At 46.1% G+C, this 27,428-nt stretch overlaps 1 protein-coding gene across 22 annotated transcripts in view; it reads right to left on the bottom strand.

The window, feature by feature from the left end:
- Nucleotides 1–27,428, bottom strand: part of CACNA1C (calcium voltage-gated channel subunit alpha1 C) — a 464,262-nt gene that overhangs the window by 20,439 nt on the left and 416,395 nt on the right. For 17 of the 22 annotated variants that reach the window (XM_042050204.1, XM_042050205.1, XM_042050210.1 and 14 more), the window contains 8 exons: nt 15,919–15,951; nt 12,880–13,008; nt 8,877–8,942; nt 5,639–5,730; nt 4,712–4,877; nt 3,719–3,846; nt 1,968–2,064; nt 559–661 (listed from right to left, as the gene is read on the bottom strand). In XM_042050204.1, coding sequence (XP_041906138.1) covers nt 559–661; nt 1,968–2,064; nt 3,719–3,846; nt 4,712–4,877; nt 5,639–5,730; nt 8,877–8,942; nt 12,880–13,008; nt 15,919–15,951 — 814 coding nt within the window. The remainder of the gene's footprint in view (nt 1–558; nt 662–1,967; nt 2,065–3,718; nt 3,847–4,711; nt 4,878–5,638; nt 5,731–8,876; nt 8,943–12,879; nt 13,009–15,918; nt 15,952–27,428) is intronic. The other 5 variants (XM_042050199.1, XM_042050211.1, XM_042050198.1 and 2 more) reach the window with 1 other exon arrangement.

Here is a 27,428-nt window from a genome sequence, read left to right as displayed (position 1 = left end):
TGCCGTCTATGCAGAGCCGTTATCAGTCCCTTTACTTCTCATTTGTCTTTACACCACCACTGTTACTACAATGTAATGTTAATTCATGCTAGTGGAAGCGCAGGAGGAGTTTTTGTGAGATGAGACTCTCGAGTCCAAGCTCTTTTTTTCTCTCTTGGACTGGAAGATCAGTGGCAACAGCAGTCAAAAAGTGGCTCAGCTCTACAGACAGGGTACAAAGAAGAGGCTTCTTTGCCCTTCGTCCTTCTCCTAATTGCTGTGTGAGCAGACATTGATCTAAAACTTTAAACTCTCAGATCACTGTGAAGAATATGATCAATAATTTGAGATGATACTATAGGAAGCACTGGCTTCCTAGGTAGTGGGAAACACTGTGCTCTCCCTAGAAGATATTATTCCTCCAAACCTCTTTACATAGCTTTTTGTCCCATGTGCTGCATATGAGTAATTTGGATCATTTTACACAAGATGTCCCTGTTGGTTTATTCCTGCTCAGGACACCTTGGCACGAGAACCGCTCTGCTACCTTTGTACCCTTGCAGTCAGCAAACTTCTCACCTTCTGTCTTGATCCTCAGTGCTGTTCTGACCAATGCAAAGAGAGTGGCATTGAACATGACGGTCCCATCACTGTTCAGTGGCATATTCATGGAGACAAGGCGCTGTGGGATGAAGAGAAGAAAGACAACAATCACACTGCCACGCATGGACTGAAGCATGCTCCTCCTCACTCCTCATGATGCCCTCCAGACCTGCCGTCGCTCTTATGTGAATATCCGTGGCTTGTGGATTTAGTTACACAATGAGAATGCCCTGTTATTTCTATCTGCCCTAATCTCTCTCAAGATGGGTGTTTAGCAGTACAAGCAGATGTGTGTTCTTGGTGCTTGAGAGCTGTGTTTAGCACAGGTGTGCTCTCCTAACCAGACAGAGGGCTGATGGCCCTGGCTAGTGCACAACCCACCTGCTGGTGACCCTCCAGCCCTCCACTGAGTGGCTGCAGCCCAGAGGAGCTGGAGAGAGGCACAGGGCAGCCCAGGGGTTGTTCAGACTGTCTTGGGGTGACTTTATGATGTGTATCCCATGTCGCTGCCCTATGCCCAGAAATTAACTTTGTGCCTTTCTGTGCCTCTAAACTGAACCTGAGAGGGGGAAGGAAAAACTGAGCAAAACTTTTTCAAAGCAGTTTGCAGCTTGTTCAAGGTCAACAGAGATAACTTTTTTTTCCCAGCTGCGGCAGTGGAGGGAGGAAGCACCCGGCTTGCTGCTTTCCAGTCGGCTTTTGGCCAGTTGTTCAGCTTCTTTTTCTCCGGAGAGAGACTGAGAGTTGAATTTTTTTTTTCCTTCCCTGGAATTTCAGATTTTCTCCCTTTTCCACTGGACTGCTTCAATATCAGAGCACATCAGGAGGACTTTCCACCAGGCACAGAAGGCCTGGCCCTGGGCCAAGCCCCAGCTCTGAGGAGACCAAAGGGAGGACTCTGACACTTTCCCAGTTTTTTTCTCCACAGCGAGAGATTTTATTATTTAGCATTATTTTCCTTCTCCTGTGTGTTTGTTAAATACATAGTTTTTATCTCTCTCACTTTCCTTTGAAGAAAATTTATTTTTCCTGAACCTGGTGGGGGAGGGGTGGTGACCTGCCTTCTCTCAGAGGATATATCTCTAAATTTGGCCAAACTGGCACACAGACACACGCTGTTGCCAGCTCTGCCTGGTGGGCAGCGAGCTGGGATGTGCCCAGCTGGGATGTGCCAGTGAGTGAGGCAGGGTCAGCTAGAAAATGCCACTGCAGGCTGTTCAGTGTAAAACAACTGGTCTGGTGGGAGGCAGCCCTGCCCACAGCATGGGGGTTGGAATCAGAGGATCTTTAAGGTGCCTTTCAAGGCAAAGTTCTCTGCATTCTCTGAGGACTCTCTGGTTTAGCTGCTGTGAGCCCAGCCTGCCCCGAGCCGCAGAGTCCCTTACTTTGCAAGCCACGCGGTGAGGGCAGAGCTTCCCGAAGCCCAGCGGGGGCTGGATCCGCCGGAGCAGCGTCACCACATCCAAGTGTTTGATCCGGCCCCTAGAGAAGAAAGCACAGTGAGAAGAAAGTACACCTGCAGAGTGCAGCTACAGCTAAAAGGGTCACTAAGATCTCGCCAGCCTCATGCTGCTGCTCCCTGTAGCCCAGGCATAGCTTAAAGTACGATTTCAGGCCTCTTGCATTTGGTGCCTTCTGCAGGATTTGCCCAGCACTCATTTAACTTCTACTTGTGCAGAAATCCCAGCTGTCACTCATACTTGAGTCAATACTTGCAAGAACTGACCTCAACCTTTTCAATGTTGCAGTTTCTTAGTGCGTGAACCAACAATTTGGGGTTGTCCCCCCGTTGCTGACCTGCTCAAAATAAATATCTGCTTATTTACTTGTTGGTCTGAGACCTATAGCAGGCAGAGAGGTGCAAAGGGTCTGTTTTTTTCCTTGTGGTTTACCTCCCACGTAGATAGCCCCAAGCCACTGTCTTTTAATACTTGTTTATGCTTTGGGCTGTCACTAGAGTGAGCACAAAACAAAGTACTGAACTTCCTCCACAGTAGCAGTTGGGTTTCTCTTAAGTTTGGTAAATGGCATCTCGAAAGAAGAATTCTCTCATGGAGGGAGGCTCTACCAGAGTCAGAGGAGGGGCATGGGAGATGGATGGGGAAGAGGAATAAAAGAGCTTCCGATTTATGAACAGGGAGGAACAGGATGTCATCTGAATGGAGTGGCTATCTATTATATGGCTTCAGCCACTGCAGTCTTGCCTTCAAACAAGCACAAATAGTAGCATCTGTTTCATTAACAAATGGTGTATTTATTAGAAGTCTGTGCTTATTCTCCATCGATATTAAAAATCCCCCCACAGGAAGTCACCATGAATGGGAAGGAGTGTTTAAATTTATGTATCACTCTCGTAATGTGACACGACCTTACATATGGCAGAACCTGAGCCCAGATTAATCTTGGCACTGTCTCCTAAAGAAATCTGCTTTTAGTTTACACCCAAATCTCTTTTGCATTATGCTTCTGCATTATGAAGGGGGCTTTGCAATTACAATTGTCAACTGTACAGTCATGCCACAGGGATCTAAATGCACTTCAAGCCTAAGCATGTGTCAAACAGAGCATATAATACTGAGTGTCAGTTAAGCCCTCATGTGAGTTGTTCTAGTGTAACTTTAAATCCCTGCAAGTTTGCTGTTGCGAATAACCCCGCAGACAACGTAATGCAGCCGTGTGAATGCACAGGTTGTGATGGGCATATATGACATATGACAAAACCAGAGATTTGAGCACAGCAGCTCTGCTGTGAGTTCAAAGTCAAGCAGAAGAGTCACAGCTCAATATCCCAAACAAATACAACAATAAACCAACCCTCTCATCTCCTTTTCTCAATCTCCTGCTGCCCCTCACCAAGTCTGTATCTCTCCCCGACAGAAAGTAAAGCAATGGCCCGACAGGTAAGAGTGCAGCCTAAATGCTGAGATTTCTGTGAGTGTCTTTGCACTATGGGCTTGTGGATTCACCAGCAGTGCCTTGTGGTGATACCTATTTTAGGAGTTTTGTACAAAAAACCCCAACAAACCCCAACAGTTCCTGCAGGAGGAACATGGCACTTACTGCACTGGCTCTAGAGCACAGAAAATAATGGGCCTGTTCTCCCGAGGAGCTCTGATATCCAGGCTGGGTTACTTACTTAGCTTCAGGGTCATACTCTGCCCAGATCCTTTTAAACTCATCCAGGTGGTGTGGTCCTAAAATGGACCAGTCCCGTGTCAGGTAATCGAAGTTATCCATTATAACAGCTACAAAAAGGTTGATGATCTGCAAACAAGGACAGAGATGATGGGATGGATGAGGCAAGGAGCAGCAGATTTTACCAGGTTCTCCATTTAATGTCTGGATTTGGACTCACAAAAACTAGGAAGCCGTTGGGGTTATTCCTCCATGGCATCCCCCCAGTTTAAATGGGAAGAGCCCAGAGGTGGAATACTCTCAGCTGGTTACATTTTTCTCTTCCCTACTAAATGGATGAGGCACAAATTTGCTGAATTCTTAGATGTGCTGTTGTGGCTTTTTATTTACCTGTGTCTTTGCCTGGCAGAAGGGGGTGGGAGAACCTGGGATTTATCTTCGATAGGCAGTGGGGCTGAGATAAAAGTCCTTTCTTCTGGCCTGAGACTAAAACTTTTAAAATGTTGCTGCTGTTCACTGGGAGAGTTTTGGGCACTGCTGCCGGCTGCAGAGCGTGTGCTGTCGCTCTGAGCAATGCCGCATTGCCAACACGGAGCAGATGCAAGTGGGATATGTGTATTCTCACAGTCATTGCTGCTGGCAGGGGAGGAAAAACCTGCTCAGCAGCCAGAAGGAACGTAGGAGGGAAGGTGGGAAGTGTGGCTGAGGCGTTGCTAGCCTCAGCACAGCCCACAACACACTAATTTGGTTTTCTCATTGAGAGGGAGGGCAGAAGAGGGGTCCTTTGCTGTGCACAAAGGATTGGGCTTGGAAACAGAGCATCCCCCCAGAGCTGGAGGGAGGCAGGGAAGGGGTGTTGTCACTGAAGGGATGCTGCTGGGAAAGACCCCATGGGGACATTCCCCCTCTTTGAGATCATTCTTCTCCTGTGCATTGCTCATGTCTGGGGAAGCTCAGTCTGACAGAGGGAAGGTTTTGGGTTGGGTGGACTCACCAGGAAGGCACAGAGCATGTAGAAGCTGATGAAATAGAAGACGGCGAAGCTGCTGCCACAGGAGTGATCGGCTTCTGTGGAGTTGGCTGGCTCCGACTCCGGGTCGCACTTCTTGTCCGGGAGACATGCCAGCATGATTTCCTGCCAGGCCTCACCTGTGGCACACCTGGGCGAGGCAAAGGGCAGGGGAAGACAGCAGTGACCTCAGATGTGACAGGGACTGGCCCATTAGCAACCTGTTCCTGCTCCCATGAATATAAACGGGAATTTTGCCGCTGAGGTCAATTAAGAGCAAGTTAGGCCGATGGCTTTGACATCCCCTGGCATACCCTGCTCCTCTGTTTGGTTTTGTTGCCATCATCAGTGTATCATTTCTGACTGGCTTTGCCTGCTGTGGGTACAGGGCTCTCATGCTCCAACCACAGTCATGGAGATGTGTGTGACAAGGCTGTGGATTGCATCTAAAAATGTCCTTCAAAATTACAGCAGTGTTGAATTTGTGCCAGCTTCCCACCCCTTCAGCACCCCTCCCTGGCCCCAGCTGGAGTGGGATGATGTGCTAAGCTGAGCTAGGCATGGCCATGCCACAGCATGAGTTCATCATGTCCCTTTCTCTGCTGGAAGTCACACTGGTCAGATTTGACCCAAAGATGTTTTTGATGCATGTCAGCACTGGAGAGCACTGAAAACTGGCTACCTTCCTTCCACTTGCCTCCCTCCCCAGCACTGAGCATTACCAGGGTGAGCTGCTGGGGTACAAGAGACTTAATGGACTTAATCTGACACAATTCCCAGGCTCCCCTGCTGAAGGACAACATGTTACTACTCACCTCAGGAACATGACATGGTAGAAGGAGATAAGCTGTGCCCGAGAGCAGAGGAATTGTGCTCCCAGACTGACACAATCCAGAGCTGTCATACACCCACCTGAAAAGCAGCAGCACTGCCTGGGGGAAGGTCTGGAAGTTATTGTTGCGGTTGATTTCTGTGGTATCGTTCAGCGCAATTTTACCAAACACCTGGCAGAAAGCAGAGGTCTTTTCAGATTAGCCCTGCAAAATCCCCAAACCTCTTGTCACCCGTAACTCTCGGCCTCACCCTGACTCTGATATTTAATGGAATCTGCTCTTCTATTAAAAAAACATTTCTGTGTGTCTTTCATATTTGTCGTTGCTTCCATGATAAAGCTTGTGCTTTATCACCAGAAAAGCACTAATTTTGCAACAAGAGGCATCTTGTGTCAAAACAAGGTATCCTTCCTTATTCATACACTGAATGCATGGCATGGGGCCTTGTTTTAACAGGCACTCAAATGGGAAGGGAGTCCAGCTGAAAGAAATCAGTAATAGAGAAGAAAAGGCTCTTTCCTTCATTGCTTATCTTTGTCAGGGGGAAATGATAGCAAAAGACCAGCAGCTGCAAAGCCTCGACCTTCCATCTCTGTGGGGGGCCTTGGATCTTCACAAAACCATGTGAAGTTGCCTTGGATCTGGAATTGTCCAAGTGCCTGCCCTTCTATAGTCGTGCTTGTCACCAGCAGGTGTTTCAGGGGTCCTCCCAGAATGCAGCAGCATGAAGATGATGACCAGATCTGCCCAGACAAGGATGTCCTAGAGCTTCCTCCCATGCCACACCAGCTAGTTCATCCAGCCACGGCATGAAGCCTGCAACCATCAGCAAACCTTTTTAGGGGCCTGTCCTCGAGTGTGAAGTCCCCAGTGCAACAGATTTTCAGGCTTCTTTGAAAAAATCTTGGATAGCTGTGGTACTTTCTGGCAGTGGGACTGGGAGCTTAACAAACCTAGTGGAGCAGAAAGGTCGCTGCACAGGATAGTCAGGACTATTTATTTCCCATTGATAACAACGTGGCGGAGATCTTGGGGGGTGAGAGCTGTAATCTCTGTAGCCAAAACAAGCAGCAGGAACAGAGCAGCTCTGAGAGAACACCGAGCTTCTTTTCAAGGAAATGTCACAAATAATTAGCACCCCGAGAGAAACGGTGGCGTGGAGAGGAGCAGGGAGACAGTGGTGGGAAGGCCTTGCCAGACGGGAGGGAGGGTCAGCACATGGCAGTTTTCCTCAGGGGTTCCTCACAGATGCATGGGCCTTGCCCTGCCTGAGCAGCCCCACACCACAGGCAGCACTGACAGCCCCAGCTGCGCCCAGGAGGAGCAGCAGCACAGTGCAATGCTCAGAGCCAATTTGAGCCGAGGCAGCCCATATTTTTCATTGCAAATGTAGGTAAAGGAGCTTCCTATGCTGGAAGTCTGATCTTCCTTTGGACCCCGCAGCTTCCCCTCACACATGAGGTGCTGGCAGCAGCTGCTGTGGGTGTCTGGCATTAGGTACCTGGGAGGAGCTGTAAGTGGAGGTTCCTCCCTCATGGCCTCTCCAATCTGTGCCTCCTGGGCCATCTTATGAGTAGCTTCATCCATCAGCATCAACTTGGATTTTTTCCACTTGAGCACGTTAGGTAGTGAGGCTTGAATGTTGTTACGCTCCAAGTCATGGCAGTAGCTGACATAAAGTAGTAGGTCTCCTTTATATGGGAAATTCTGATACTTTTATCAGATCTGGTACATCCAGTCTTTCATGGTAGCTGCTTAATGGAGCGAGGGATGATTTTCCTTCCTATGTGTCCCTATGTGTGAGGGAACTCTTTGTGTCAGCACGTTCAAGAGAGCTGCACACAAAATGCCTGAGATGCCCTTTGGACAAAAAGTGATAATAACAGGTCTGTGGGCTCTGAGCAAACAGGGAAAATGGAAAAAGTTGGTTTTCTTATTGGAAGACATGAGGGCATGAAGTCACCTAGTAATCTAGATCAATGTGAAAGACAGGTGTATGATCTTCAGGCTGCTGAGATGATTTAAACAGAGGCTTGAATGTAAGCCAAGGGTTAAATAGGTAACTCAGAACTAGCTGACAGAAGAAAGGAGTAGAATTACAGAATAAAGCATTTGGCCCTGGCAGTACCCTGGTCACTGTAGACCCTGTCTGCATGGGTGCTTGGACGCCACTGATAATGCTTTGTACAGCAACATAACACCAGGTTAATACTCTGAAGTGATCTTCTGTATAGCACAGGTAATTCTGTAAGATCTTGGCCATTAGTTAGGTCTTAAAGGAAAACTGGCAAGTTTACAGTATGAGCCTAGTAGAGTAAATGGCAGCTGTGATTACTGGGGCTACTGAGATAACCTGTGATAATTCAATAAAAGATTAGTTTTATTTTTCACAGTGAGGCAGGGTAGATGGAGTCTGTGAAAACACGTGATTATAATAACAGGAAACAATTTAAAACAAGGTCACAGAGGTCAGATGAATTTCATTACAAATTCTGTTGTCATTGTGAAACCAAGAAGCCTGCCATGTTTGAAGACCTCTGGAAGCAATTATGCCATGCCTTTCTATGCTGTGGCCTCTGGTCTCAGATGGCTGACTTGTCTGAGGACTTTGTTTAACACCAAAGTGGAAAGTGAAGCTTAGCTTGAACAGCAGCAAATGAGGCTGGGTCTGTCACAGACTGTGCCTATCTTCAGACAGACACATGCAGTCTTCAAAGGTCTGTGCGCAACATCAGTTCCTCGCACAGGTGAATGCTCAGGATGGTTCCAAGCGCATTTTGCAAACTGAATAAGATGTTGTGTTGATGCAGCTGCCTGGAGAAACTCTGCATGTTGGTACATTGGGTCTGATCCCATATTTACCTTCATGGGCGTAGATGAAAATCTGCTCTTTACAACTCAGTGGAAGTTATACCAGTGTGAAAGAGAACATTTGGGTTTGTTCAGTGCAGCATGGCCATAAGCCCAGTTAAAAAACTATTTTGAATCAACAAGCAAGGCAGTAAATCTTCTTTGTGGTTACTCCTTCTAGAATGTGGAGGCCAGGCACGGTCCTTTCACTGTTTGCATATTGTGTTCTGCCATTGAATGGGTCAGTACTTTTCTGTTTGCCCTTTTCTGGAGTGTGTTGTGCTGCTGCTGGAAGTACAGAGTCAGACGACGTTTTCCAGCCAAGGTTAGCTGCCATCTTACCTTACTGGCTGAAAACACTCCTGTAAGCCCCCACAACCACACGCGGATCTAGTTACTATGCAAGCCTGTTCCCATGCTCTAGTAGGAGAAGACAGACACAGCTGAGCTCTTTAAGTATCACTTACCTGCATCCCAATCACAGCGTAGATGAAGAACAACATCACTATTAAAAGAGCCACATAGGGGAGAGCCTAGAAACGAAAGGAAAAAAGAGAGCGCTGTGTCTCCGCGGAGGCTGGCAGGCAGGAGCCCGGTCCGTGCTCCTGGCTTTGGGACCCGGGGCGCGGCCGGCCCGGCGCGGGCTCTGTAGTGCGGGCAGGTGGCCACTAGATGCCTCCACAGGCCCACGCTTGGTTGCCCGCCCAGCCCAGCAGGCTCGGCTCTGTGCCGTGGGGGATGGATGGAGCTCCGCTGCCTTCCCGTCACTCCCGCCCTTGACCGAGCCAGGAAAGCGAGGGAAAAGCAGTGCCTACCCCGGCTTACCAGGAGGAGAAAGCTCTCACAGCCAGCATTACTCTGGCACTAATGGCAATGGGATATTTTCCTGAATCCAGTCTGGTGAAATAAAAGATGCAACAGCTGCTGAAATCCGAATTCAAGGTTTCTGCTACAATGGCTGGTACCACTCCAGGTACCTAGAGCAGCATCAGCATCTTCCCTGGTCAGTGTTAGGTGTGCCTGGTGGTGTCTGCCATGCACTGAGTGTCCGTGATCAGCTGCTGAAGAGGAAATGCAGAGCCCTGATATGCAGAGCTGCCTCCCAAGGAAGAGGTCAGTGCAATCAGCCAAGTGTTGAGTGCTACCCGTTTCCTCCACCACTAACAGGAATCAAGGGCTCAGGACCTCACAGGCTCAGGCTTTTGAGCAGGAATTTTTTGAAATACATAGTGCTCAGATCAGAGGCTTTCAGACCTTGCTTCAGAGGCAATGGGTGGATACATTCATCCTGAAAATGTGAGCACAGTCCCTGATATGGATTTTGAACACCCAATTTCACAGAATATAATGAGACTGCAACACTATCAGAGGGCTGCAGCACCTCTGCTATGGAGACAGGCTGGGAGAGTTAGGGTTGTTCAGCCTGGAGAAGGCTCCAGAGAGACTCTAGACTACCTTCCAACACCTAAAAGAGGCCTACAATAAAGACATAGAGGGATATTTTTTCAAGGGCATGCAGTGATAGGAGAAGGGGTGATGGTTTTCAACTGAAAGAGAACAGCTTTAGATGAAATATTAGGAAAAAATTCTTTACTGGGTGGGTGGGTGAGATATGAACAGGTTACCCAGAGAAACTGTGGATGCCCCGTCCCTGGAAGCATTCAAGGCCAGGTTGGATGGAGCTCTGAGCAACCTGGTCTGGTGGAAGTTGTCCCTGTCCATGGCAGAATGGTTGGAACTAGGTGATCTTTAAGGTCCCTTCCAACTCAAACCCATCTGTAATCCTGAATTCAACACAACTAAATCCCGCTGGAAAAATCAAGGGAATATTTTCACTGGTCACCATGGAGATTTGACTGAGATCGCCATAAATCATCTCAAAGAGATCTGAATATTAAAATGGCAAAAAATGATCAAATCCTTTAGACAATGTCTGTAATCATCATCTTGAGGCTCGGGCCAGATTCGTCTGGCTTTTTAGGGGGTCAGAAAAATCGGTATGTTTACCCCAAAATGTCACTGGAGAGAGCACCAACTCAGAATTGGGCTCCAAACATTTTGTGATGATTTAGTTGGGACTTGACACACACAACACCTGAGAGCTGCTGGGATAGTGTCCAGACAGGACCTGAGGTGTAAAACTTATAACAGTACAACTTCTGTTTTTCAGATGGGGATGGGTGTCTTCTCTCCTGTCTGTCTGCCCCTCCACTTCCTTTCCATGTTCTGCTCAGCCCACTCTTCTCCACTAATGCACCTTCCTGTTCATCTGTGCCCCTTGTTCCCCGTGGCTCCTTCATCTCCTCACCTCCCATATTCTACTCTTCTGCCTCTGTCCTGCTCTGGCTCTGTCCTTCCCTGGCGTTACCGCTCTGTCCTTGTGATTCCCACGGCCTTGCCATGCCCTCAGCACCCTGTCACTTCCTACTCCTCCCACTCCCCAGCCTGACCCTGCTGCTCTCTCTGCAGACGGAAACCCCGCTGAGCATTTTCCCACCACTCTGACCAGTGCCCCAGCTTGTACATCAGCACTTCATGCCATGCCCAGGGCACGTGGAAGTTACCATGGGATCCAACTCCATAACTTTGTTGCTTTTTCGGCTGCCCTGTGTGAGCAGAGATGCTTCCTGGAAGCATGTGGGGACACTGAAGAGCCTGTGCCAAAGTCTGCTGGGATCCCACATTCTGGCAGTGGGAGTGGCTGAGTTAAGAGCGGCACAGTGGCTGTTCTTAGCTACCAAAGGAGCCTCCCAGTAGGTGCAAGAGGAGGAGCTTGGAGCAGAGAATTCCATGTTATAAATGGCTAAAGGCTTTCAAGGGAAAACGCACTTGCTTGCAATGCCTTGGTTTTTTTTCCCCTCCCCTGCTGTGGAAGATCCCTCCCTTCATAATTTCTCCCACCACCCTCCAACCCTGCCTAAAGTGACTCTCCATTTGAAGAGGTCTGAAGGTCACTGGAGAGAAGTACCAGGTGCTCCCTTTCCCATCCATCTCCTTCTCTCCAGCCATGAGCCATGACAAGTTCAGCTCAGGGCGAGCTATTGCTAAAGAGGCTGAAGGGGCACAGGGGCAAGGGGAGGAGAAGCTGAAACTGGAAAGTGTGACTGTCCCCTGCATCAGGGATGGCTGAGCTGTGCCAAGGGAATCTCATTCCTACTCGTGCAAACAAAATGGTTCCCAGTGGTGCTGCTCAAATAACGACCTGGAAGTTGGCAACTGTGCAAGCAATGGAAAAAGTCACTGTGGCATGGACGTGTCAGAAACCTGCTGTGCAGGGTTAGATCCTCTGGAAGTCAAGGAGTGGGCAGAATGAGTCTTTTGAATAAGCCTGGTGGTCTGGCTACTGAGACCTCTGAGAGCTGCACTGGAAAAAGTCCATGCTGATCCCTGGTATGCACATGTGCTAGTTCTGCCGACAAGAGACAGAAGCTGTGATGAGCCACAGCACTGCAGGCTTTGGTCCCAGCTTGTGTTGTGGCTGGTGAGGTTTAAGTTTTAAAGTGGGGGTCAGTTCCTTTTCCATTTGAGTCAATACAAAAGCTATTAACCATTTAAAGCCTCAGTCTGAGGGGTATGTAGTTGCTGTTTCAAGACTTGTGTGTTGCACAAGTTACTCTTTCACACTTTTGTCCAGCGGTGTGTCCTGCATATTTTCTCATGTTTGGATCACCATTTGTATTCCTGTGCTGTGTTTCCCTGACACTTCCTTTGGATATGCCCCAGCTGACATCCAGGTTGTGCTGGTCCAGTAAATCCAGCTCAAGTACTTTTAAAATGCGGGAATATGCTATGTTTTATCTCTAACTATCAGTTTGCTATATGCGGCTAGTTTTTTTTCTAGAAAATAACTGTGGTGTTTCTTTTCCTCCAAAAGTGGTGATTCTTATCCAGTCTGGTCTCCTTCACTTCCTCCTATCTACTCTGGAACTTTACCTACCGCTGAAATGCAACCTGTCTCCGGGGAAAAAAGCAGCAGCAATTTAATAACTCGGCATTGTTACCAGCTCAAAAGAGTGGGGCTAAAAAGGTGAATTCTTCCTGGATGAAAGTATGGAGGCCACACACCTCTAATACTCACTGGAAATCCTCAAAACAAGGCTTAAAGGAAACTTAATTGGCACCCAGGCCTTCCCCCCATAGCTGTGTATTTCACTTAAAGTTACACATATAAAATACAGCTCAAATAAGGAAAAAAAAAGATGAGATCGAAGGGTTACAGACAGGCAGTAATTGAGTTGAACTGAACTATTAAGGCTGTTCAGGAGGGTCTCCAGCAATTAACTCCTGCTTTAAAGATGAAACTCATACCCAGGCAGTCACTCCCTGCGAGTCCCATTTGCTTGAGTCATTCGTGCCACTTGTCCCTGGGTGCCTTTGAGCTCAGGGACTGGGGTGAAACCTCTTCCCCGAGAGGCCACCAAGGGAAATCGAAAGGAGTTAGGTCTTTCTTAGAGATAAGTGAAGGAATACCTGGAAAGACTTGATGAAGGTCCAAAGCAGTGTCCGGATGCCCTCCCCTCGGCTCAGGAGCTTCACGAGACGCATCACGCGGAAGAGTCGGAAGAAGGTGATTGAGATGCGAGAGTTTTCCTCTGCGTTCTGGAAGCCATTGGCACAGAGGCAGGAGTTACAACAGCACGAGAGGAACGAGGGCCCTGGGCCACAGAGGACGCTACGCTGAGAGTTCACTGCACTGTTCCTTGTCCTGGTACTGCTCCCTGAGCTTTCACTCCTGGCACCCCAGGGACAGGCCAACGCTGCTCAAGCCTGCCCTGTCTCCCATGGTGGTGAGGTTACTCAACAGGGGCTCTCAAGGCCATCAGCATTTCCCCTCAGTTTGCCTGGGCATTCAGGGATTAGGGACAGGCTATGCTGTAAACCCCTCCATTACATCTCCTCACATTGGAAAGAGGCAATTCCCCATTGACGTTGCACTGGAGGAGAAAGACACTTTCCCTTTTGACCTGTCTTGAGTGTTTCACCTGAGTGAGTGCCTCAGCCAGCAGTTCTGGTGAATCTGGTGTCGGGCACCAGCCACGTGCTGCTTGCTCTGCTGGGAAACAGGAGCAGGTCCCAGATTTGCCCCGGGGTGCAAAACCCCATGGGGGCACGGTGTGTGCTGGTGTCACTGGCACCGCTGGCAGCCTGGCTGCCCCTGTGCTGCTGTGGCCATGCTCCTGGGGGCTGGGCCCTGGTCACTCGCTCCCGCTGCTGGGCCTTTTTCATTTCTCATGACCCCTTTGTATTTCCCACAGTCTGCGCACTGACTTTTGTTTTTTTTTGAACATTTTATTTTGGCTTCGCTGCTACTGTTCAAGCGTGGAGTATTTTAAAATAGTCTTTCTTCTGGCCTGTTTTTTCTCACAGCATCTGCTTTGTCCCTAAGCATTTTCCCCTGGGGTTGTAACCAGCTCTCACGTTCCTCAGCCTTCACATGCGTGAAGGCAACATCCATCTGAAGGCTGCTGCAGCAGCAGGCTCACCTGGCCTTGGCAGAGGACTCACTGCCTAGCTCAAGGGCACAGCAAATGCCACATTTTCCAGTTTATTAACCCCCTAAAATACTGTGACAAGCCTGTGGAGATGGTGTCTTCTGGTAGCAGCACTGTGGGAATGTGACCTCCTGTCACAGGGGGAGATAACACTGTCACCCTGCCACTTGACCTGCTGTGGAGCAAAGTGCGTGGAAACCCCCTCTCTGTCCCCACCCAGGCTGCAAAGACTGCAGTTGGAGTCTAAACACCACTGAAAGAGCAACATTTAGGAGGAAGAAACAGTGCAGATCACCCCTGCTGTTAACTACTCACCACTGTGTAAACCAAGAGAGAACAGACCCTTTGGATTTCCTGTCACTGGGCAGTGAAAACAGCAGCTGCTGGCCTGTCTTCTTCTGATAAACCCCAAGGCACAGGAGCAGCCCGGATGGATGTTTCTGGGATTAAATGTCCAGATGCAGATGTGCACCTGTGTGTGCTCCTGTTTCTGAGCCAGGATGGGCAGATTGGTGCTCAGCTCTGTCCCTGTCCCCTCACAGGGGCCATAGCTGCGTGCTGGGGTGTGACCCCGGCTCGCACAGAGAGCTCAGCACCATGTGCAACAGTTCAGGATTGCACCCAGCTGCAGTTTGTTTGTCTGTCTGTCTGTGGTGTATCTGTCACCAGGTAGCTTCCTCCAGTCTGTAGCAAAAGCTGACACTCACTGCCCGTGGAGTAACTGGGTGAAAAAGATTAGGGAGACAGGCTGTGTCAAGGAAAAGCCTGAGTGTTCCCTACACCTCACATCATCCTTGTTTGATTACTTGGACATCAGGCTGTGGGCTTCAGTGAATTGGAGGGAGTAGCTCTGAGGTGAAGGAGGGAATGTGGCCTCCAAGGAATCAAAAATCATGGCACTGAATACTCTCAGTGCTATGGTCCCAGAGAGCTAACTGTAAGGTCAAATAGCTCTCCCAGTCCTATAGCAGCCAAGCTCTAATACCATCTAAAACAGAGCTGAGATCCAGATTTAAAGGTAGTGCGGACAGCAATCCTGCTGTGGTTGTGTCTGAAAAACCAGTGTTTTCTTATTCTACCTGCTGCTCTTCTTGCTGGTTTGGCGTTTTAGGTGGCAGCAAGTTGGGAAATGGATCTGGACAGAGGTTTTAGTATTCCTTTGTCCTTCCTTGCTGAGAGGAGGCACCTACTGTAGGCAGAAATTTCTCTCTGCCCTCTTAGCGTCCTAGAGCAAGCAAAGTCTAAGCAGCAGATGAAATAGAACAAATTCCTCCCTGATGCAAATCTGCATCAAACCACTTAGCCAAAAACACAGTGATGCCTCAGAAGATTACAGGCCTTTTAAAACTAGGTGGCTACAGATTAGCTGATGCTTGAGTAGCCCTGCTTGCTTCCTCCTGGCTTTCATCCAGCTTTTTGAAGGCGTATCCTTGCCAGAGGAGGGAGATTCTGCAGAGTGGCAATCCAGAAACTGGAGTTACTACAGCTCTGTTGGGGTGGTGTGGGAACTGCCTTGCACACCAAGGCAGCAGAGTGTTTTGTGCACCATTTCACCACGCTTACTCTTTTTTGTGCAAAATAGAAACTCAAATGTTACAGTGAATCACCTCATTGAAGAGGAGCTTCAGAGTCCCAACGCTTTATTTTCTGGAGGCTTGGCCATGAAGTCACGCTGCAAACTCATTCAGCGTCACATTGACAGTGACACAGGGGCATGGCTTGTGGCTAACAAGAAATCTTACCAGGTCCAGTTCTCTCTTGGTGGTTCATTAGAAGGCAGAACAACAGTTAACTCGACCAAAGGAAAGCTCGGGATGCACAAGAGATACACATGTGCAGCATATTCACAGCTCATGTGAACACCAGACTCACACCAATACACGACATGGCAGCTTCATGCACAAATAACTAGGCTGGGCTTGGAGAGAGAACTTGTGATCACGGAGAAGAGAAAAAAGGAGTGTGTTAGAAAGAGTGTCACAGAAGCTGGGAGGGTGGTCTGTATTTTCGGTCTTACCATAGAGGAAGAGCATTGGGTATGTTCAGCTGGCTTTAAAGAAAGGCAGACAGAAATAAGCTGTAATAAGTCTCCAATCAAGAGCCCTAGTAAACTAGGTCTTGGCTAACACAGGAGCAACAAAATGGCAGAAGAGGGCAAAAGGGAATTTGAAAGAAATGCACAAGAGGCTGGGCTTATTCCCTAGGATGCCCAGGATCAACGCTGGCTGTGGCAGAAGTAGCTACAACTGCCAGTGAATTTGATGTCAGCTCTCTCCACTACCAGCACACGTGAATCACACCCAGTGTCTCCTGAGTGCTGGACACCCTGGCAGTGGAGGTACTGAACTGTTAAAACGTTTCTTGTATCACTACTGTGAGTTCAATACAGGGGCTGATTTAGCTCTCCAACTCAGATCCAGGCCATGTCTGCACAGGGACCAGCCAGCTTCTAGTGCATCCGTCTGATTTGTAAACCCATAATATCCCAGTGCTAAAGCAACACTTTCTGTTTATATATCCTCATCCCCTTACACACAGCTCTGGGTGAGACAATGGGTTGGGAGAGTCTGGCTCTTGGCAACCCTACAACACCCACCACCAGCTCTGGAAAGTGGGTTGGTGCAGCTAATTAGCTTGCTCCACCTTCACCCACCTCCCAGCAAAGCCCTAGGGACCCAATGGATGTGTTCTTGGAGGCCAGGCTGAGCTGAGCCAAGCCCTGGTCACGCCTGGAAGAGTCAAATTGCTGCAGACACTCGGCCTGACATTTTGATTAACCTCTGGGGCCATTTCCAATGCTGAGAGCAATTCTAAAAAGTACCCAAGGCTGCAAGTATCCTTAGGTGTAAGAAGCAGAATTGTAAATTAAATAGAACTGTCTTTATTAGGAGTCCTTCAGTTCAATAGTAACATAATCCTTCAGGCCTAACCTCTACCATATGCCAAACCTGTCTGCTACTTTAGCAAAGTGGGAACTGATGTATTTCTTCTTCTGTCAGAGTCAGAATCCCCCTCTAGTGCCATGGAGGACTCCTGCAGCATGCTCCTGCTCTCCAAGGATGCTGCAGTAATCAAACTGGCATTGTATTACCTAAAGAAAAACTGTAGTTTGGATGCACAGCCTATTTGGTGATATAGGCAAATGAGAACAATTAAAAAGCCAGGGTACACCTATCATATAATAATTCGGGTTTAACTCATTGATTTGGTAGTGTCAGCTTTCATTGCTTTCATCCTCCTCTTTCACATGTTTGCTCTTGTGTTTTCAGATCACATACAGGTGAAAGTTGGCTTGAATACCAAATAAAGCAGCAGTGCCCACAGAGACATTTCGTACAGGTCAGGCATAGATTTTGATTTTGTGTTGCTAGGCAAACATCTTTCCAGCAAAGTGCTTCTCTGTCCCATCCCCCTTCCTCTTTCTAGTTCTGCAAATCACCTTTTCTAACAGTGGAAGAACCCTTATTCTGTTACTTGCTGCATTCCTGATAGAAACTACCTTCCAAATAAGTGAAGAAAGCCTGAAAATTTTTGGGGTTCTCCATCCTTTCTGGCTGACAGTGTTGGTGCATCTGTGACTGACAGGCTGAAGAAGCCTTTTGAGGTGCTGTGGGAAATTGTGCATTTATTGTAATTTCTTCTCTTATTCCCTGAGCTAACTGGCTGGTGTTTTAAGATGTGGTCAAAAATGTAGCAAATTATATCACAAGCTATGGTAGGGGCTCAAAAGCAGCACGGGAAAGGTTCTGCTAATGCTGGCAAGGTGGGATTTATACAAACTGTGGCACTGTGGGCTGAGGTTCCTGCTGTGCTTGTGCACAGTGTGTGAGTTCATGAGGGGGAAATCAATCCCCAGCTTCGGGTTGCTGAATACATTTTCTCATACCCAAAAAGGTTTCAGAAAGGAGACAAATCCTACCACCTGTGCCATGGACCCAAGCACAGGTATCTGAGAACCCATTACTGGAACTTTCAAGTGTGGCCATTCTGAACTCTAAAGCTGAGAGAGCTACTGCTGGATTATCCAAGAATCTTCAGCCTTGCCAGTAATATGGGAATGCCAATTTTACGACAAGGCCAGGCAACTGGCACCTGATAATGTAGTGGTCACATCAGTTCCCAGAGATGGAGGCATGGTGACAAGTACAGGGAATGAAAGCCAGTGTCTGTTGCCCATCTGAAATGGACAGGATTTCATTTCTACAAGTCTCAGAACAAAGTGGAAAAACAAATCCTTGTCTGTTTAATGTCTCTGAAAGAGCTTTTGGAGAAGCTACACCACTGAGCAGAAAGCACTCTTGGCTGTAGTGTTTAATTTACAGCTGTCTCTGCTCCTGCATGGGGTTTAACCTGCAAAGGAACTTCAAGCCTTCCATCCTGCCCTTCTCTTTTGGGGCATGAGTAGCCAGAACACACTGAATGGGAAAGCTCCACAGCAGGGAGATCAGGCACAGATGATGTTCTGAGCAGTTTACCTCATACAGAAAAGGGACCTGAGGTATAAATCACAAGTCCAAGGCCATGTTTAGAGTGATGTAGAAGGGAACCTGCAGGCTGAGTGGGAAAAGAGATAGCTGAGGCAGGATGAACCTGTGTAAAGACACTCGGGGGGATGAGTACAACGAGAACTGTTTGGTTTGGTTCTTTTCTTTCTTTTGATGTCACTATATCTAAAAAGGCAACAGAGATGCTAAGGAGAGGTCAAAAGAGGCCAAGAAAGAGAAGAGAAGGTTCTAGAAGCCCAAGTGAAAATTCAGTAGGATAAAGACTGAGTGATCCCTGGAACATGTCTGAAAACCTCCTCAGAATATTGTTGCCTGCATACATCTCATTCATGTTCAGTGTGTACCAGAACACCAGCTTTCTAAACAGATAAATTGCTTAAGCTGCTGCAAACCTGTGAGCATCCTTAGAGCCCCTACAGGTACAAAAGAGAAAGGCAAAGCTTACGCCCATCATGAAGTCAGGGATCACAGGTAAAGAAGTCTCTGGGAAAGAAGCCAGGTTTATTCAATGGAGAGATACTTAAAATCTCAGAGACGACAGCACTGGATAAGGTAATTCTGTTCCTGCTAATCACGCTCTGCCTGGGTAGGTGAGAGTGAGGTTTACTGGGGACATAAGAACATAACTTTCTCCGAGTCCTCTGGAACCTCCATAATGTCTCACAAATCAAACTTGGTGTCTGATACTGCCATCAGGTCAAGGATAAAGTTTTTAATGGCTTGTGCTTTGGAAGAGGATAGGTTGTGCTAGGAGAGGATAAAATTTGCACTCCAGGAGAACCAGTCTCAATCTTTCAAGAGCAATATGTAACAGTGAAAATAGTCGGGTATTTATGCTGTAATGCAATCCATTCTGAAATTCTGAGAAGGGATGATGTGGCTTTTCAGAGCTGGAAAAACAGCAGCAAAAATATGGGCAAAAAGGCTTTGTATAGTGACAGCAATATCAAAGTTCCCTAAAATATCCATGGCTTAGCATATCTTACAGATAAAGCTTTAGAAGAGAATGATAGTGTCATAATAAACAGATTCAAATGGAAGTTTCAGTAGAAAATTCCTGAGAAGAGATATTAATCCCACCTCACCCTTGTGAAACACTAGAGACGGGGGACCACGTTGGGAGGCTTGAGTTCCTTGGGGCTTTTGGCTGACAGCTGTAATGGCTCTCCAGAGAAGCAGCACCTGGAATGCCTGAAAGGGAGCTTCATTAGGTCTGTGCAGTATATATCTAATCCATATAACCACGGAGCCTCCTTGACTGCTGCATAAGTATCAGTAGCTGTTCAGTAGCTGTTGAAGCACTGAGATGACAGGACAGGCAGGGAGCATTCCCACTGCCAGCACTGCTGATGGTAATAATTCTTTTACACCACAGGACACACTGAAGATGAGTTCAATTCCCTTGGAGGGGATCCAGCCTTTGCTAGGAAGTCCAAACTGACTTTTTCCCTGATGTTTGAGGAGCAAAACTTCCTTGCTGATTGTTTTTTACTTTCTAACAACACTTTTATTCATAGGGAGGAATCTCCTTCTGCAAGAGAGCATTTAATGGAGCTGGAGAGCATTTAGGCAGCTGAATGCACAATGCTACAGCTGCTTTGCTAGTTAGAGTTGCCTCAGTCAATGCAGAGGTACAACTGCAGCCTTCTAGTTATGCCTGATAGCCCTAGGTTAGAAGATATGAGAGGAAATGTGTGTTTGAGATGCTGGCACCACAACATGACAGAGTAGCTTCGTATTTCTCAAGAGAAGGAGTGGTCAGATGCTTACGCTGCTTTTTGTGACAAACAATCTGTAATGGCATTTCTCCACTGAGGAAACTGTGGCTCGTGGATGAAGCTTTTAGGAGACTACTTAGAGTGGGTGGTTGTTGGTGATGGATGTCTGCTAAGATATTTCCTTGATTTTTGTTGAAGTTGGGGAATGAGAAGTTGCCTATGAAGATGCTGTATCTGTTGGAAACTTGATAATTGGTCTGTCAGCCTTGTCCCATGAGGAAGGGGGTAATAAATGTTCACTTCTTGCTTTTTTCTCCTCACTGCAGAAAGGGTGCCCCCCGAGAATCTGCTCTGCAGAGCTCGCCTGAGTGGGCTGTTGTGTTGTTCCTTTGCATTTGTAGGCTGTCAGTCTTTTCTAGATCAAGGTCTTTGTATATAGAGGTTTCCTCCAAGAGTCCTGCTTCAGCCATGCTGCATCTGTGACTTTGGACACAAGATGAAGGGTGGAAAGAGCCATTCTGGGGAAATGAACTCATCAAAACCATAGGCAAGCTGTGGAGGGGAATTAAAAGTGCAAATACGGCAATGACAAACCATACTGCTCTTCCCCAGAGTTTTCCTTCCCACGTGATTACACTGAGATGGGATCTGCAAGGCCGTGAGTTTCAAGAAGAACAAGAATTTACCAAAGTATGAGAAAAAAAGAGGTTTAGAAGTTATCTGTGCCATGGTAGAAGAAGACACAAGACGTCCTCTTGTATCTGTAGTGTCAAAACTCTGAAGTGACCTCAGGAGGCTGAGTTACACAAGTCTTTGTGGAGAGCTGGAAGAAGTCAGGGTTTCAAATCAACCTTGGCTGCTGGCAGGTAATAGTCTGCCATTCCACTGGGGAGTTACCACAGCCCCTTCCAGAGCCATCTGTCTGCCACTGCTGTCTGAGGTTTTAATCACAAGAACCCTGGAGATAACCCACCAGCCACCAAAGTCTGTGAAGTTATTATAAGGCCAGGCAGAAACGTATCTGGTATTTCTCTGACAGGGAAAACTACTGGATTGCAGATGGCGTAATTGTCAATTCCCACAACCTTACAGTGAAATCAAATTATTAGCAGAGGAAAGAAAAAGAAACCAAACCAGAAAAGCTTCTCAAACTGTGCATTCTTCCTTTAAGCGTGCAGCTCTTTGAGAATTTCTGGGAACATTTCAAATAAAACTTTTTTTTCCCTACAAAAATATTTTCTGTCAGAAGAATGCTGATGCTGAAAGTCAAATGTTCTCTAGAAACATGCCAATTTTGAAACAGGCATTTCAGAAATGTAAGGTTGATATCTCACATTTTGTCCTCACACATTTTAATTTGGTTTACATTTCCATTATAAATCATATATAACTAAGGAAAAAAAATCCGTGCCAGATTAAACGGCTTTTACTTTACTTAAGCATATGTTTCGAATCTTGATTATTTCAACAGAAATTATTTTTTACTGCAAGTTTTTCAACTTTAAATTTTCATTCTATTTTAAAACACAAAAAAATGTTCCAAGGGGCTTTTGGAAACAAAATAAATCCAGCCTCCCTATAGCTCTAATCTGGGTGAAGCACTAGAGGCTTTTTTGGATCACTTAATGCCTATTAGAAAGGGGCATCATCTTACAGGAAAACAGGGAATTGAGGTGTGTGATGCCGCCTTTACTGGGGCAAATGGTGAACGCCTTGCTGATTTCCCTGGAAAAAGCTCTGGGTGTTCCAGTGCAGCATAACATGCTAATACTCAGCTCTGCAGAGGAGACTGAACTCCTGCAGCAGGGACTTAAAATTTCCTTTGTTGCAATAAGGGGAATTAGGAGAAATGTGACATCTGCAATGAAGTTGCCATTACATTTCTGCCTGCACTAATTCATGGGGGCCAACAGACACCAAATGTCAGCTCATCCCAATGCAATATATATGCATTTATCCTTCACTGATTCCACATGATCTCAGACCTCAGGGGAAACATTACCATATCCCTATGCAACAAAAGCCTGTTTTGAATACAGTTAATAAGGTCAAGGTAACTTTTTAAGCAAATGAGTCCTGCAGCTATCAGTTTTTTCCCCTTCATTTCCTATGTATTCTAAGATTTTGAAATTCTGGAGCTTGCTTTTCTAACTAGCTTCAAATATGCAATTTGAATAGCTTATTAATTAATTTCATATATATACCCATGAAATTGTCAGACAGTAGTCTTATGGTTCCAAGTGCTTAAGGTAAATATAAGGAAAGTCAATTGCTTTAATTTGGTTACGCAGATTACCCTAGATTGACAATTAGAGGACAAGTAATGAAAGGGCTGCTTTTTTACACAGCTAAAAGCTCTATTTTTTCCCATGACTTCCAGAAAAGCAGAACAATTGGTAAAGTATATCTATGCAAATTATTCTTAATTTTCAGGATGTTTTAATAATCCTTCTCATTAGCTCTGGGTAATCAAGTCTTACGGTAATCAAGGCTGGGGGACTCCTGTGAAAGAAGCAGCTACTAACCACTATCAGAGAAGTAGTGCTCATCTTCAGGTACAGGTACTGGTCTGACTCAGAGAGGCAGGTGCAGCTTGCCTGTGTTTCATCATTTGTGTTTTGTGGGACAGGCAGCCAAAAAAAGCCCTAGAACATCTGGATGAGAAGCTGCTGAAGATAAATTGAGCCATGAAAATAAATGTTGAAAGCTACTTGTGTGCAGGACCTTTTACTTTTGTTTTACAGGTAGAGTGACTTTGAGGATTTTCTGTTTGAGTAACAGAGGAGAGGTTTTGCTGATTTGAACACCTCTGCCAGGAGCCATGTGTGATGAACTTTTTTTCATTAAACTTGCCTTTTCCTTTGACCAGTTCTTGATTCACAGGGCAATGGCTCCCAAAGGAGATGATCAGTCTGTCCCAGCCTGGAGCAGCCTGAGGGACACGACCTTGGGGAGAGAACAGACCACTGAGCAAGATGGAGAGAGAGCAAGAGTGAGAATTTAAGTTCCCGTATCTCTCCAGCTTTCCTCAGTTTTATTACCATCCAACAGTGTCCTCATTGCTGTTCCTAAGCAGTCCAATGTGCTTCACTGCATTTCCTAAGGCAAAGTTAACATGGCTTTTAAACATCAAACTCAGCAGTGTATTTATCACTGCGCTGGAAAGGGCAGTCTTTTCCTCCACCTCTTTAGAAAGACTTACGTTCTGCATTACATTGCTCATTATTATTATTCTCTTTTTTTTTTTTTTTTTGTTTTGTTTTTTTTCTGTTGCTGTTGTCTGGGAGGGAAGAGGGAGAGAAATCTGTGGGACAGGTTTTCCAAAAGGAGCACAGCCTGTATCTGGTTTTGACTCATTCCAAGTAACAGTTATTTTCACATCCAGGTTCCTTCATCCCAAACACTCAAATAAATCCATCATCTTGACTTCTTATCTGTAGCAGTGTTGTGAAGGCACAGCTGCTCTAGAGGTCTGCAAGCACGCAGATGGTCTCTGACACACTTGGCCTGCTCAGGTTCTTGTGAACTAGGACCATGACACTGATTTTGATGTCAAAATAAAACAGAAGAAAGAGACTGTTCAAAACATTCACAGCAGTCTTAATGACTTTAAAGGCATGCTGTTGTGCACTGTATAAGAACTGATTTTTCCATTTCTTGTAGCATCCCACGGCCTACCTTGGAAATGGGAATGGCAACAAAGCTCTTCTCTGAGATGAACTTCCTGAGCCATTGATAGGCAGGAGCTTTGTGTCCTGAGAGGATCAGTGACATCTACTGGCTTCTTCTTCCCCATAGACTGGAGATTTGAGGAATTCAGCAAACTCCCAGAGGCATGTCCTTCCTCTGCCGTGGCTGTGCTTGTCTTCTGTGCACTGAATGTTTGAGCACTTCTGCAGATATTGGTTAATTATTTCTGAATTAGCTGATAGGATTTCATGGTGTGGGAAAAGGACAAGAAAGAAGGAAAAATGAAGAGCAGAGTGAAACGTGGTGTTCTCTGTGTATTGGTGTTCCTCGGGTTTCTCTGGGCAGCCTCAGGCCAAAGAGAGGAGGGAGACCTTTGGAATTTGTAGGACTCCAGGAGCACACGAATCCAGAAGGAAACTTCAGTAGCCCCTTTGTGGTACTGTACAAGTCCTGGATAAGTGATGGGGAATTACACTGGAGGCATTAAGGTCGGAAGGAGGCCTGTGGTCTGCAGTAAAATCCCCACTCCTCAGTATAACTTTTTGGAGACTCTTGGAGCCAGATGGAGACTGGACCAGGAGAAGTTTTTTCGGGAAGGAAGGCAGGTAGGCTACCAGCTGAAAGATTCCACATGCAGTGTTGCAGGATCCATCCTTTGGGAAGCCCAAAGGCTCTGGGACAGCGTGATGTTGAATGAACCATCTTGTGCTTTGATGAAGGTGCTTAAAGAAACTGCACATGCCAGTGGAAGCAGAAGAAAACCCAATCCACCTTCACTCCAAAGCAGCAGGACTGTGGATTGCAAGAGGCTCTAGATGACTGTAGGTGAACTCAGCCCCTGTCAGTTTTGTGTAATTAATCTTTTCTCAAGGGGGGATATCCAGAGATACCAGCAGCACAAACAGAGAGTTTGTTATGGACCATTTTCATCTGAGATTTGTAGCAGCTCGTATTTAATTCCCAGTCCATGTCTTTTCATTGCCTTTTAAATTAGAAAGTTATTTAATGTTGATGCAGAACACTTCCTAGAAAAAAACCAGCCTACAGACTCATATTGGATTTCTGTATGATAATATGGGATACAATAAAGCCTACGAGTCATTCTGGGATTTGAAATGCCAATCACAGGCATTATCAGAAAACATTAGAAGTGGTCATATGGAGACTGGGGATAGATCTTACAAAGCTACTGAGCAACATTTTATTGTTCTACACATCTTTCCAAGAATAAATTAGTATTGATTCAATTAATTCTTTGATTAAAAAAAACAAAGGTAGGGATAGTTTAGATGATATGTAATGCTCAGTGTATGTGTTTTACTATGTTCAAGTATGGTCAAACAGTTGAGCCTAAAATTCCGTGTCTCTAAACATCAATTTGTTTTGATGTTTTTTCAATTAACAAGTGTTTCTTTACAGCTGAGGCATCCTTGCCTTCATGTCTGTTCATCTTATGTGAAGATGTCTGGCTTTGGATGAAGGAGATTTTCTCTCAGCCACTCAGACAAGGCTCAGCAGGCAGCACAGCTGACTGGTGTCTCTGAGCTTCAAAGTGGACTTGGAGACAACAGCTGGGATGTGACCAGCTGGGATGTCCATTACTCTGCAACAGCAATTAGAGCGAAGTCATAATTTTTGGCCATCGAACAGCTGACCATAAGCAGTAAGCCAGTCCCTACAGCTTGGTCATCTGGATGCAGCAGGGAATGGGTCCTGTTTAGCAGATGCCCAGGAAGATATATGAAGCAGAAGTCATTTTGTTGGCAGGTTGTGCCAGACAGTCTCCACAAAGAACAGAGCAGGGAGCGATGGCAAGAGCACAGTCATTTTAAAACCAGATGTCTATTAAGAAATAATAAAAGAAACACCCCTCTTGTGTTTGGCTGGCTGGTGCATGAGAGTGTAGGGGAAGCAAGGCAAGAGCTAAATGAGGGTGTTGTACTGACTGTATTAGAAAGGGTAAAATTAATTTATATGTGTTTACCTTCAATTACAAATCTGGGTGAGCAGCGAACTCCCCACAACTGGGTCTGTATTTAATGGGAAGTCTGTGCATTTGGGTTTGCAAACTGGTACCATCACCATGCTCAAAGGCTGTCCAATGCCTGGCACAAAAACCCTCACAAAGGGGAGCAGCTCTTCCCCTGGGCTGATGGGATCTTGGCTGAAGACAGAGAGGAAAAACTACTGTGTCACAAAGTAGAGGGGAACTGCCTACTGCCTTGCTGAAAACCTTGGCTGCCCCAGATTTCAGCAAAATGTGGAGAAAGTCACTGGGGAGAAGAAGATGGGGGAGAAGAGCAAGTCAAAGAGGAAAACAAGTAAAATGCTTGTGTGTGTCTTCCCTTCTCCCCTCACCTCTGTTGCTGTCACTGCCACTGGCAGTGCAGCATGGGACCAGTTAGAATTTCTCCAAATATGCACAATAGTACAAGGTGGTGCACGCAGTGAGGTCTTGTAGCACTGAATCTAAAAGCCCTTGTGATTTTCATGAAGAACAGGAGCTTTTGCAGCAAAACTGAGCGAGTGAAATGCAGGGGATTGTGCCCTCTCTGTTACTGCAGTCTGTGAATGCAGAACAGCGAGGCTGGAAAATTCCTTGGGCATTCTCAGCAAGGTAGGTCTGAGAAAAAAGAGATCTAAACTCCAGAAGCATCTTTCACGGCTTCAAGGAATTGCCTAAGATGACAGAACCAACTGGATTTGAACTCACACAAGCACCTTTTTGACCATCTAACTTAGGGCGCTTAGGGATCATTAATTAACATTAATATATTCAGAGATGATCTAAGGAATCAAGAGTCAGAGATTTTTCTGTGGATTTGTATAAAGATACAACCTCTATTAGAGTTCAGGGAAAGTTAAAAGAAACTTTTGCTAGGCAAAAGGAACGATTTATCCTGGCTAGCAAGCCAATGGAAAAATATAATCAGCTTGGAGTAGTTCTTTTTAATTTGAGTGTTTTAACTAGCTTTGTGGAAAAACACATTGGGATTAAAAGGAAAATGAAATATAACTGTAATATATCAGGGATGTTGATGGCAGAATATTGTAGTGGGTTTTTTCTTCAAAGTGCTGTGATAGAAAAATGGCAAGTAAAATTAAATACTGGTCAGAAAATCTGGGTGTAGGCTTTTTAAAGAGTTCTTTGTACTGAAATGTAGATGTCATACACTTATTTTTACTATTGAACCAACACAGGACAAGGCCTGTGGTTCTTTGTGTTCCCACTATTAGCTTTTACTGTTATTGTAACAATAATTTACAGTCAAATAAGAAAACAGGACTTCTCTAAAGGCCTTAAAACCCACCAAGGTTTTGTGTTTGTGCAAGCCTACACTAATTAAAAGCACAATTCACTCCTCAGGGCAGTCAGTGAGATGCTATGGCCCACCATTTTAAACATTTTCACTCAGAAGGACTCCAGACAGGTTTGTGCATCAGGTCTTACAGTCACAGGGCTGTCTAACTTTCTTTTTGCTGCTTTCACATTCAGCTTCTAAGAATTTGGTCTCCTGGATTCTCTATCTTCTGTTTTGCCTGTTTTAACTAACGAGAATGTGTGTGGTTAAATTTTTCCAGTAAGGCACATTTATTTTTATGCTACTCTAAAG

The sequence above is a fragment of the Corvus kubaryi genome, unplaced genomic scaffold (assembly GCF_017639235.1).
Source record: "Corvus kubaryi isolate FWS band 111438036 unplaced genomic scaffold, C.kubaryi_AGA036_p1.0 72, whole genome shotgun sequence".
Classification (NCBI taxonomy): domain Eukaryota; kingdom Metazoa; phylum Chordata; class Aves; order Passeriformes; family Corvidae; genus Corvus; species Corvus kubaryi.
This window is presented reverse-complemented; position numbering and strand designations above follow the sequence as displayed.